This window comes from Acartia tonsa, chromosome 10 (genome assembly GCF_053477335.1).
Source record: "Acartia tonsa isolate MP-2025a chromosome 10, ASM5347733v1, whole genome shotgun sequence".
Taxonomy (NCBI): Eukaryota; Metazoa; Arthropoda; class Copepoda; order Calanoida; family Acartiidae; genus Acartia; species Acartia tonsa.
Genome location: NC_137269.1, coordinates 30,144,707 through 30,158,392, shown reverse-complemented (window position 1 = coordinate 30,158,392; position 13,686 = coordinate 30,144,707). Strand labels below are relative to the sequence as shown.

Below are 13,686 nucleotides of genomic sequence, written 5' to 3'. Positions count from 1 at the left end.
GTAGATCCAATATTTTTTTATTTAAGTACCAATTCAATACAAAACCTTAATAAAATACTCAGTAATTACTTAATACTATAAAGTAAGTCAACAAACAATAATTGGATAAAATGATTTAATTGTATTACTTTAAAATCTGCCCAACGGCCAAGCGACTCGCCTCACAAATTACATTTAAACTGTCTTTACAACAGGTACTTAACTTCATTAACATCTAAGACCCAATAAATCACAGTTTTTTCGCGAGTGTGTCCAACTGTTTGGACTTTGGCAGAAGGTAAGTTAATTGAAAAAACCTTGTAATTTAGTTTTAATTCAAATAATAATAATTTTTGTAAATTTCTATGATTGTATTAGAAAAGTTCTCTACATTATGTGTTCATACTTTATTTAAATTTATTTTATAAATAAACTTAAATTTAAAAAATGTAAATTGTTCAATCTTTCATAATTTATAAATAATATCAAAATTTGAATTTTCATACCTATTTTTTAAAATCATGTAATAAAAAAAATATCATTTTATTCTTGAAGAGTGGAATGATTTTTGTAAATAAATTTTAAAACAAAATTTATGACATGTCTTGTATTATAATGTTAACTTATTTGCTTTTTACTAACTTATTTATAGTTGCTAATTTCTTTGATAAAATAGTTTCATGATTATCAGTAATATAGTAAATTGGAGGAAGATTAATTTTTCTTCTCTGAACTTATCACTGACTTAATGTAATATTGGGGGATTTTACCAAAGGGGTAGTTGCACGAAGTGCAGTTAAACTTGAATTTAGTGAACTGCATATTTTTTTCTGTTCAATAGTTTAAACTACATCTATAGGACATATATTTGAAAGAATTTCTAAATTCTACCAGGTAGTTTTAAAAATATCATGACTTGAAAAACCTATTTTTGGGATATATGCAACATAAATGGCTCTCCTGTTACCACAAAAACAGAATGAAGACTATTTTGTTGGTGCCTAGTTGATTGCTATTTATTGTAATACAAAACTATATACATATGTTAGATAATATTCTTGTAACTTTTGCTAGAAATCAGTTTTCTGAAATGCAGTTCATGCAACTATCCCTTTTCTAACTTTATAAAACTACAATTTATTTTAAAGAGTTAATTTTAATATGAGGGTTTAATAGGATTACTTTGATTTTAACAGTATTACCACGATTTAGTTAAAATTAAGGGCAGTTCCATAACGAGACTCAAAAATCAGAATAGATTACCCACGTTTTCACCCCAGGAAATTCTTGTGATTTATGCTATATAAACTTTAGGAAATGGTAACCTTAATATTCCATTTTAAAATCTTTTCTTTCTTCATAAATAAACCTAACTAAACTTCAATAGCTTATTATATAGATGAAACTATTTTGAAATTAGTTGAACCTGTTAAATTGTCCCCATGGAACTACCAATTACTAAAACAGTTTGAATTAATGTCATATTATTGTTTGATTCATTCAGATTATTTATATGAAATTAAAAATGGAGGAACCAGACTTGGAAAGGGAAAGTTTGAAGGTAAGTGAGATTGGATTGGATATGGTCACAAGACAATGGAAAGTAATTATTCTCCACAGAAATTAACTTAGAAAAGTCTTTCGTAGAGCAATAAAGTAGTTTTAAATTTGCGATTGATGCACAGGCGTCCAGAAGAACGGTTGGATTGGTGTTTATCCCCCTAAAAATCTCTCATTTTACCCCCTTCAAAATTAACAAAAAATCATTAGATTACCCCTCTCCAAAAGAAAAGCTTGGACCTCATTGGCTGCCGATCCCTGATAAAAAAGTACCTAAATAAATACGGCTATATTTAGGGATTTAAAAATTATGGATTTTTTCTGCTGGAAACGTTAGTACATTTGGTTTGTGAGTTAATGCCCAAAGAACCATTAAATCCGTGATAGTTGTATTACTTTATGTATTTGTAACCAATATATTTGAAGGAGAAGAAACTGGGCTACTCAATCCATTCCTGTTCCAGCTATTCAAACGGGTTCATTCCACAGCACATCCAGGATGACAGACCCAAAGAACAAAGCTCCAGATGGTCATCAGGTATGCAGGGATAAGATGGTCATTAGGTATGCAGGGATAAGGAGTCATCAGGTATACAAGGATAGGATGATCTTCAGGTATGCAGGGACAAGGTGGTCATCAGGTATGCAGGGATGAGATGTCATTAGGTATGCAGGGATAAGGTGGTCATCAGTTATGCAAAGATAAGGTGGCCATCATCATCATCATCATCAGACGCATCTCTCTTTTTGACTGTGAAGGCCAGAGAATACGGACACCTTGTTCCTCCATGAATTCCTGCTGTCTTTGGCAAGTTTCTCAGCTTCTCCCCATGTTAATTCCAAATTAAAGAGATCCTTTTCAGTGCTCCGCCTCCAGGTCATTTTTGGTTGTCCCCGATTACGTTTACCAGTGGTGGGGTTCCATTTTAAGCACTTTTTTGGAACCTATTTTGCTCCATTCTGAGCACATGTCCTAGCCACCTTAGTCTTTTATATTTCACTTCTGCTTCAATACTATTGCACTTGGTCTTAGCATACAGCTCAAGGTTTGATATTTTGTTTGGCCAGAATATTTTGCAAATTCTTCTTAGGCAGCTATTGTGAAATGCATTAAGTTGATTTGTTTCAGTTTTCACAGTTCTCCAGCATTCCGCTCCATAGAGAAGAACTGATTTCACATTACTGTTGTAAAGTCTGATTTTTGTTTTCAGAGCAAGTTTCTTTGAATTACAAACGTTGTGTAGACTGTAGAAAGCAACCCTAGCCTTATCAATCCTGGTTTTAATATCAGCTTTTGAGCCATTTTCACTGCTGATAACACTCCCCAGATAGGTGAATTTGTTGCTTTGTTTCAATTGTTCACCATTTATTGTTATAGTTTGATCAGGGTTTGTAGGTATATTCATAATTTCAGTCTTCTTGACATTAACAAAGAGCCCGACTTGTCCCACATATTTGACTAGTCTATCTGTCTTAGCTTGTAGATGTTTAATTGTTTCTGAAATCAGTGCCAGGTCATCAGCAAAGTCTAGATCTTCTAGGTGTCCTAGTATGCCCAGCTGGAGACCACGTTTTTTGTCCTCTGTGGTTTTCTTCATCACCCAGTCAATGACCAATATAAATAGAATAGGTGATAAAATGCATCCCTGTCTAACTCCAGTGCTTATTTTAAAGAAATCAGATGTCTTATTGTTTCCAACTGAAACACAGGCTTGGAAGTTGTCATAAATTTTAGTTATCATAATTATCATCTTTTCTGGTATACCATAACTTCTTAGTATTTTCCAGAGTGTTTGTCTGTGTATGGAGTCAAAGGCCTTAGAGAAATCAACAAAATTTACGTGAAGTGGCTTGTTAAATTCAACACATTGTTCAATAACTGTCCTAAGGGTGAAAATTTGGTCAACACAGCCCCTTCCAGCATGGAATCCAGCTTGTCCTTCTCTCAGTTTATTGTCAATTTTCTCATCAATTCTGTTTAAAATAACTTTACATAGGACCTTGCTTGGGATAGAAAGCAGCATAATTCCTCTCCAATTATCACAATTGTTCAAATCTCCCTTCTTAGGTAGTTTTATGATTATACCTTTAGACCAGTCCGTTGGTATCTTTTCTTGCCTCCAAATTTTATCAAAAAGATCAGTTAGAGTCCTAGCAGAAAGATCTATGTCTGCCTTAAGCATTTCGGCAGTTATCAAGTCAGGTCCTGGTGCTTTGTCATTCTTTAGGCTATGTATAGCAGCTTTAACTTTTTGAATAGTTGGTGGTCTTATATCTATGTCTATTTCATGTCCTGGTTCTGGTTCAGCAGTAATTTCTGGTTCAGGTCTGTTCAACACTTCTTCAAAATGTGATTTCCACCTTTCAGCAATTTCTTTTTCTGTAGTGAGTAATTTACCATCTTTAGCCTTGATAGTTTCACCACTCTTTTTGCTATATTTGCCACTTAATTGCTTGGTTATGTTGTATACTGTTTTCATGTTACCAAAGTCAGCTGCTCTCTGGGCCTTTTCAGCCAGATTGTCAATGTAATCTCTCTTGTCTTTCCTTGTGCACTTTTTGACTTCTTTGTTTTTAGCAGTATATTCAGCTTTTAAATTGCTCATGTCAGCCAAATGTTGAGCATTATGGATTTTGTTTTTGAGCTTCTTTCTCTCTTCTATTTTGATCCATGTTTCTTCAGAGATCTAGTCCTTTTTCTCTGATTTCTTGTGTCCTAGGATTTCCTTAGCTGCAGTAGATTGAAAGTTTTCTTTAATTGAAGTCCATGTGATCTCAGTCTCGTCATTTAGGTCCTCTAAGACTTGAAATCTATTTCTGAGTTTTAAGACAAATTCATTCTTTATCACAGGGTCCTTAATCTTGAAGAATCATATTGTCTACCAATCTCACTCTTTTTATCATGGCCAGTACGCTTCAGCTTTAATTTAATCTTACTGATAACTAGTTCATGGTCACTAAATATGTCGGCTCCTCTATAGCTCCTACAGTCTTGCATTGACTTGACCCATTTTCTATTGATCATAATGTGGTCAATCATGTTTCTTGTTTGTCCATCAGGTGTTGTCCAGGTATATTTGTTAATGTTTTTGTGTTGGAATAATGTACCTCCTACAACCATATCATTATTTAAACAGAATTCAAGTAAAAGTTCTCCATTTTCATTTCTTGTACCTATGCCAAAGTGTCCCATTGCATTCTCCACTCCAGTCCTGTCAGTTCCTACTTTAGCATTCATATCTTCAAGAACTAGGCACATGTCATGTTTGGGTACTGAGTTTCTGATTGATTGCAGTTGATCCTAAAACTCTTGTTTTACTTCTTCATCTTTGTCATTTGTTGGGGCATAGCATTGGATAATGGTCAACTTGCAGTGCCTTGATTGGAATCTAGCCTTAATTATTCTGTCTGATATAGGTTTCCAGTCTATTAGTGAATTGACATGTAGTTTTTGAATAATTATAGCAACACCATACATATGTTGGCTTTCATGACCAGAATAAAGTATTAGGTGGCCATCTTTGGTTGTAGTTTGTCCTTGTCCTGTCCATCTACATTCTGCAATCCCAAGTATTCCAATATTGTAACTTGTCATTTCTTTAACTACTTGGGCTGTTTTAGTTGACTCATACATTGTTCTAACATTCCAGGTTCCTATCTTACAGCTTTGCTTAGAACTTATTGGTCCTGTCATCAAGTTGATAGCTTCCTTTCGGATTTCACCATCATCTTTCATATTCTCAGTAAACTGAGCATCAGTTCCAACGGTTCTTGTTTCATGCACACCTCTGGCTGTGTGAAAGCCATTAGTGTTTGAGGTTCTGTGGGTGTTTTCTTGAACTTTTTGGTTTTATAGGTAGGATAGTTAGTCTTACGCAAACCTTCCATATCCCTGGAAGGATGGGTGACTGGTAAGGGGAGGGACGTCAATATCCCCCAGTACTTTAAGAAGTACCTCCTGCCCAAGGTGGCCATCATGTATGCAGTAATAAGGTGGTCATAAGGTATGCAGGGATAAGGTGGTCATCAGGTATGCAAGAATATAGTGTTCATCAGGTATGCAGAGATAAGGTGGTCATCAGGTATACAGGGATATGATGGTCATCAGGTATGCAGTATTAAGGTGGTCATAAGGTATGCAGAGATAAGGTGGTAATCAGGTATCATGCAAGGATAGGGTGGTCATCAGGTATGCAGGGATAAGATGGTCATTAGGTATGCAGGGATAAGGTGGTCATCAGGTATGCAGGGATAAGGTGGTCATCAGGTATGCAGAAACGGATATAGAATATGTGAATATTGGTACAGTTTCTGCCATAATCTGAAAAAAATATTTCTCCAAACTGGCTATATCACCCTACGCCCCACTTATGACTTTACCCCATCCCCTTCCCTGATTATCGAGGACTATATTAACAACATTTATTGACGACAAATATTCGTTGACTCAATATCCCAGGTATGCAAGGATAAGATGGTTCTAGGGAATTAATTCTTAATTAATAGCTTTCAAGTATGGCTTCGAAACCGATTCTCAGTTATTAAAAAGTCATTTATAGCATCGCATTACAGAAAATTTTCTACGAATATCAAAACAAAAATAGTAGGCCCCCCAGGCTAACAAAATTGGTTTTAATCAATTTTTTATTTAAATATCCATGAAAACCTGTCTTTTATACGTTGATTTCTAGGTAGTAATATTCCACCGCAATGGATTCTGCTGAAGTTGGAACGTCCGGCCATTGTAACTGCGATCACATTTGGAAAATTTGAGAAGCCTCATGTTTGTAACCCTAAAAGGAGAGGACATTATACGAACTTTCAGCTGAGCTTTTTTTTAATAAGAATACTTGGACAATGTGTTTCCCTATATTGTTAGTTATTTAAGATCTGGAAAGCGGCAGAACTGCTGTTTTTGTTCTATTTAGAGGTTTTGCGGCTAAACCTAAAATCTCCAAAATTAAAGTCGATTTTTAAAGTGTTATTGCTACACTACTCACATAATTATCCTTGTTTATTTAAAGTATAATTGCCTTTTTTGATGTAATAGATTGAAAATATTTGTTGGTATGGACGAGAATAGTTTTATGGAGGTGTTGGATACAAATCTTAAAAATGATTCAACTGAGGAAAATTTTCATGTCAAGCATACACTTAATAAGGTAGGCTAGCAAGCTAGTAGCACTACAGAGTGGAATAGGATAGAATCTAGACCCAAACCGCTATAAATTGTGACTTGAAGCCAATAAATTCATGGCAACTGGTTAAATTTTCATTTTTTATAACTTGAATTTCTTTGATTTTTTGTGGGTAATTTTTTTTCGGTGGGTGGGCACTGGGCATGGTCGTTTTTTCGTTGGGGGGGGGGGGGAGGGTTGCAGCTATATTTCATGAAGAGTAGAGCCCAATCGGTTCATCAGTTACCAGATAGACTGACAGACATTGTTCCACTTCTTATTAAGATAGTAAGGGGAATGCCTTTGCCTACACAACTACAAAAATTTCTTCTTGTACTCTACTAGAATGTTTAAACCCTCGTCCCTCATTATGAAATAACTAGATACCTTCTCATAATTTTAATAAAAATAAAGATCTTCAAGAAACCTTAAAAGACAAATTTAACTGACATCCCATATTTTTTTTATAAAAATTACCTACCTACCTACCTAAAATTAATTTAAAATTTATAAATTTTTAGGCTTTTCTTCCATCAACCTTAATAAAAATCCAACCAATTCAGTCGTGGGGTAATAATTTCAATTACTCCATCTGGTATATAGAGCTTAAAGGTAAGTTAGATCTTTTTAGGTGTGAATTAATTTCTGCATATGTATCATATTAACATTAGGTATTTATAAGAACCTCATTTTGTTTCAACTTAAAACTGCCCCTTTTTTCTTTTTGTTTCAAACTAGCAGATGCGTCTCTAGCATCTAGGGAATCTGTATTCAAAGAAGAGGAGACAGAAAAATAGCCTAAAACCATGGGCGTGAAGAAGGGGGGTGTCAACAACATACTTAAATTGAAATTTTGGAGGCATGTGTTCCTCTTTTTTCTCCCCTTAATGATTGCACCCTTCTCCCCCCCCCCCTCACCCCGGGTGAATCACTGTGCATGCCACTGCGACTTAAACCATCCTAATGTCTGTTTTGGGCTAAGGCATTCTCCCTACTCTAACTATTTATGTCGCGTACCTAACATAGCAGCAGTAGGAACCACTTTTCACGTTTTTGGTTATGAAGTGGTGATGGGTCGATATTCGAACCTATTACCTTCCCGTCAGCGGCCGGGTTAATTGACTGTTACTTAAACTGCCTTCCTATACTTGTATTTCATCTGTATACATAAGAACTCTTCAAGAAAAACAAAATCTATAGAATTTAAATTTTTCAGGTGATGATAACCATAGAATAGTGTCACATAGCATTCAATTAATGAACGAAGATAGAGAGAGAGAAACTATTCGGTTGTGCCTTAAACATTTCAGGAAAGTTTGATTATACAAATTTTGCGCGATTACGACCTTTTGCGATCGCATCCTGACCAATGCAGGTGAATTTTATAACAAAAAAAAAGTATCATGTCTCAAACAGGAGGGATTGGACATTGACAAAGGGTTTTTTTTTAATGCAACCATCTCGTAATCAATGATTAAATGGCACTTATAATTCGAATTTCGATCTGAAATTTCGCATAAATAATCCTTGGTAGGTCTATTTTCCCTAAATCGAACAAAAAGTTGGAAAAGTAACGGCTAACGGCTGGCGGCTCAGCCGTTTTGCTATTTTTTTTTGCAAATTAAGAGCAAATTAGTCACGAAACCTATCTCCAGATAATACTTTTTATCGCTCAAAAACCTAATCAAACGGTTCTAGCCAGTAGCTGTTGGTATTAGAAATTTAAAAAATGTTTTTTGCTATCATTTAACATGAAATTCGAATTCTAAGTGCCATTTAATCACTGATTACGAGATGGTTGCATTAAAAACTCCCCCCTTATGCTAAAGTTTTATTGAGACATCTTATTTGTTGGCTTAAAAACTTTGTGCTTCTTTATATAATCTTGATTGGTTGGCTCGAACTAGCATTAAACTTTCCAGCTAATAATTTGAATCTAAATGTTTATCATCATTGGGGATGATCATCGTTATATCGGCCATTGTCTTTTCAAACTTTTTATATATGAAGGGAGCATAACTATTTGGAGGCTTTCGAATCTTTAGAAAAACGGACTCGGGTTCAGTTAGAGGATACAATTCTTACACAGTTACATACAACTCTAGTCAAGGTAGGAGACGGACAAATAAATAATGAGACTGACAGACCTAAGGACAGACATATTAATAATTAGACTGACAGACCTTAGGACAGACAGATTACTAATGAGATTGACAGACCTTAGGACAGACAGATTAATAATGAGACTGACAGACCTAAGGACAGACATATTAATAATGAGACTGACAGACCTTAGGACAGACATATTAATAATTAGACTGACATACCTAAGGACAGACAGATTAATAATTAGACTGACAGACCTTAGGACAGACATATTAATAATCAGACTGACAGACCTAAGGACAGACATATTAATAACTAGACTGACAGACCTTAGGACAGACAGATTAATAAAGCAGGCAACAGATTGAGAGCTATTTCTATGTGTCTCTACTACAGCAGCAACACCATCAGCAGCAGCAGCAGAGCCAAGAACCAACGCACACAATCTCCCACCCTTCAAGAGAGATCATCAACATCAAAACCGGTTTTTCACTAAATCCGACAATGAGGCACATTCCTCAGCTAAACAGAGTTTTTAATTTGGTTGACAAAGAATAGGACAACACCAGCATGTCTTATTCGGCTCCTACTAATCAGAGCTGGCATTGAACAAAACCCAGGTCCTACTTGGTTCTGCTCACTATGCAACAAACAACTTTCACCAGTTTCTGTCGAATGTTCCATCTGCTTAAAATGGCTCCATGTCAAATGCTCTGGCCTTAAATCATCAAATGAACGGAGAAAATACAAGACCTGGACTGGACCATGCTGCACAGGATTCACCCATACCAAATCCTCACCCCCTCCCCCTAAACTTTCACCCCCAAAATCTTCACCCCCAAAATTTTCACCCCCTAAAAAATCTCAAAAACCCCCAAGTAGGCGGAATCCCCCCCGCCCCCCTTCTTCCCCCCCCCCAACCCCCGCCCCAACACTCAAGGATACAACACTCAAGTATTGCAATGGAATATAAATGGCATCCAGAATAAACTCGATGAACTTCTTCACCATATGGAGAATAACAAGATCCTCATCGCTGCAATACAAGAAACGAAGCTTACACGTCTTTCAAAAGAGAGGAAAACACCCAACTACACATTTGTTAGACAAGATCGTGGTAGAGACAAGGGAGGAGGGCTAGCTTTCTTAATTCATAAAGAAGTTAGTTTTGACCTTGAGAAAACACCTGCGAGACTTGCCCAAGACCAATACTTGGAATCTATGACCATCTCCATACCAAGCAAGGACTCACCACTCTACATTAGAAATGTGTACATTCCTCCACAAAGCAGCTGCGCAAGTGGCTACGCCCCCCCTCTCAACGACCTTTTCACAGGCCTTGGTGACTCCTACTATATTCTTGGAGATTTGAATGCCCACAACATTCTTTGGCATTCTGACGCCACAAACGACACTAGAGGGGAAGAACTGGCTGACGCTGTATCCAATCAAGACGCTGCAATCATAAATCTTGATATGCCCACCAGAGTCACCAGTACAGCATCAACTGCTCCTGATGTAAGCATAGCTTCTTCTAATCTTATTCCTGTTACAAATTGGAAAGTCGAGAACAAGATGAGCTCCGACCACCAGCCCATCACTATAAGTCTGACAGCTGAACTTACTAAATCTAACTCCAAACATCAAACCTTCATAAATTTCTCCAAAGCTGACTGGCCTAAATTCACCTCCTTCACTGAAAGCATTTTCTCTAAAGCAAGACCAGTCAGAGACGTCCACAAAGCTGAAAAATTTTTCCGCAAAACTCTCCAAAAAGCTTCCAAAAAATACATTCCTGCAGGCAGAATCCCTCAGACATTTAACGCCCTACCTACAGAAGCTGCAAGACTTATAAACCAGCGTGATGAAATCAAGCAAGCTAATCCAGCTGACAACAGATTGTCTGATTTAAACAAACAAATCAACAAGACAATAAACGAACACCGTAAAAAGAAATGGATTGAACACCTTTCCACTTGTCAGCCCGGTTCCAAGAAACTCTGGACGACCATCAAGAGTCTTGGCAACCAGCCTCAACAACCCAGCAACCAAGGTATTAGCTTCAACGATAAAACCTATTCCCACGCTAAGAAGATTGCTGACCAATTTAACAGGCAATATACACCAGAATCCAAGAAGAAAACTAACCAAGCTCTGCGACGAACTTTAAGATCCCTGAAAAAGAAATCTAAACATCAACAGATTATCTTCACTCCAGAGCAGACGTTAGCAGCAATCAAGAAGGCCAAGAATTCTAAAGCTCTTGGCCCGGATGATCTTTCACCTGTCACCTTAAAACATCTTGGACCGAATGCCATCAATTTTCTTACCGAGATTTTTAACAAATGCATGAAAGACTCAATCATCCCAAGCATCTGGAAAACGGCCAAGATCATTCCTCTACTGAAAACTGGCAAACAATCCAACCTCGGACCGAGCTACAGACCAGTATCGCTTCTGTCTCCAGCCATCAAGATTCTTGAAGCTCTGCTCCTCCCATATGTCACGGAGGCCGTCCAACTTGCCGACCACCAACATGGTTTCAGGAAAGGAAGATCCACATGTACTGCTCTATATTCCATCATAGACCACGTACATAAAGGATTAAACAGGAAGAAACCTGCACATAGAACCGTGTCAGTTGCCATAGACCTGTCCAGGGCATTTGACACAGTTTACCACCAGCTCCTTCTTGATGATATAAACCAGCTCCATCTCAACGACTACATCAAGAGGTTCTTATGTGCATATCTCAGAGGCAGGCAGACCTATGTTGTGTTTAGAAACTCTAGATACAAGTATAGGAAGGTAAAACAGGGTGTCCCGCAAGGTGGCGTCCTGTCTCCAGTCTTGTTTAATCTTTACATGGCCTCCATGCCGCAACCTCCAGGGGACATAAAACTTGTCTCCTAGGCAGATGACAGCAACATACTTAATTCTGGCCTGGTAATTGAACCAATTGTCAAAGAGCTCAACTCTTATCTTAATGTCCTGGACACCTGGTTCAAGAGCCGCAACTTGTTTATCTCTCCATCCAAGTCCTCAGCCACAGTTTTTACAACCTTCTCCAATGAAGTGAGTATGGAACTAGGAGTTGAAATTGCTGGAGAGAAAGTTCCAACAGTGAAGAAACCAAAAATCCTTGGGATCACTTTCGATGGCCTCCTCTCCTTCAGAGAACACACCAAGAACCTTAAATCCAACATACAGTCATGTAACAACATCCTCAAAGCCCTGACTGGTACATCTTGGGGGAAGGAGAAGAAAGTCATTGTCAACACATACAAGGCAACAGGACAATCCCTGCTTAACTACTGTTGCCCAATCTGGACACCTGCCCTTAGTAAAACCTCCTGGGAAGACCTCCAGACAGCCCAGAACACTGCTCTCAGAGTAGCCACAGGCTGTCACATGATGTCAGACACTGACCACCTTCACTCAGAAACTAAGGTAATGCAGGTGCGCCAACATTGTGAAATGTTGAGCAAACAGTTTCTACTTGCAACGCAGAAATCTGGACACCCGAACAAGGTGGACCTGAATTCTCCCCCACCACCTAGGCAGATGAAACAAACCTTGAAGTCAAAATTTGGCAAGGAAGTCAAGAATATTTCTAGACCTAACCTGCCAGAGGCTGACTACAAGTCCAGGCTGAAAGTCATTCACACTAAATCCGTGAAGGACCTAATCAGCAGCACCACCAACAAGGTTTAAATGCCCGCCCACCAGAGATCAGTAAAACTGAACACGACCTCCCCAGAGCCACCAGATCAACCCTGGCACAACTGAGATCTGGATACAGTACTTATCTTAATAGTTACAAGGCCCGCATAGATAAGACTGGTTCCACAGTGGATAAATGCCCCAACTGTGACAGTTCCCACACAACATCACATTTATTCAACTGTCAACAAAACCCAACCAGCCTCACAGCCAAGGATTTGTGGAAAAACCCGGTGAAAACTGCCAGATTTCTGAATCTGGCAACAGATGTTGATGATCACGGATAGAAGGGTCAGGGGTAAAAGAAGAAGAATGTGTCTCACAAGACATATATATACCTATTTTATTATATTAATTCTCTCAAGAGTAGTGCCCAACTGTTCAGCGATTACCGAGATCTTAAGCTTCAGTCAGTCGGACGGACAGACCTTGTCCTACTTTGTATTATATATTTATGTCTGTCTGTCTATCTAACTATCTATCTGACTATTTAGGATGGTGACTATGATGGTGTAGAGCGGATAGTTTGTAAGTGTATATCAGATGGAATAATGGACGGGTACGTGAGTCACCAGCAGCCTAAACCTGTTTGGGAACCATTAATTTTTCCAGAAGAACAGGAAATTATCCATTAGAATAAACTTAATAAATAATAAATTTTGAAGCATAGCTGTTGGGATAAAAGCAGAAGACATTAAAAAGAGGCGCCCTTGATTTCTATTTAAAAAAATAAAACTTGCCTGCTTTACTCTAAAATTTGACAAAAGTGTCATTCCATTCGTTTGTCTCTCAGAAGATGCACTTTCGGTCATAACTCATCTATAATTTACAGCATATTTATATAGTGAGGAAAAAAGTTGTATGCCTGCCCTGTCCGCGCTCATTTACTCAGTCCACTCCACACATATGAAGCAGGATTAAAGTTTGACTATTGTTCCTACACAACAATGGACATGGTTGTTTTAAAATGGATAAACCTCATGAACAGGATGTGACCCCAACTACAGGTTTAACCCCAACAAGTTCTTCCATTCCTCTAACTTCAGATGACTCTGATGGATTTCTAGGCATTGGTCTTTGCTCATCTAAAAATATAGACAGTACTAGTAGAGCACCTCTGGATTGATTCATATTTGAATAT

General features: G+C 37.6%; 2 protein-coding genes across 2 annotated transcripts in view; both read left to right on the top strand.

The window, feature by feature from the left end:
• The window catches only part of Sirt7 (sirtuin 7), a 21,472-nt gene extending 19,988 nt beyond the window's left edge, over positions 1-1,484 (top strand). Inside the window, exon 23 of the mRNA XM_080174236.1 lies at positions 84-1,484. The gene's annotated coding sequence lies outside the window, so the exon portion shown is untranslated. The remainder of the gene's footprint in view (positions 1-83) is intronic.
• LOC145329831 (muskelin-like) lies at positions 1,479-13,686 on the top strand. Its single transcript, XM_080174237.1, has 9 exons — positions 1,479-1,540; positions 1,966-2,077; positions 6,231-6,339; positions 6,590-6,701; positions 7,238-7,328; positions 7,933-8,027; positions 8,728-8,826; positions 13,040-13,167; positions 13,536-13,686. The coding sequence occupies exons 1-9, from the start codon at positions 1,493-1,495 to the stop codon at positions 13,669-13,671; spliced, it is 930 nt and encodes a 309-aa protein (XP_080030363.1). The 5' UTR covers positions 1,479-1,492; the 3' UTR covers positions 13,672-13,686.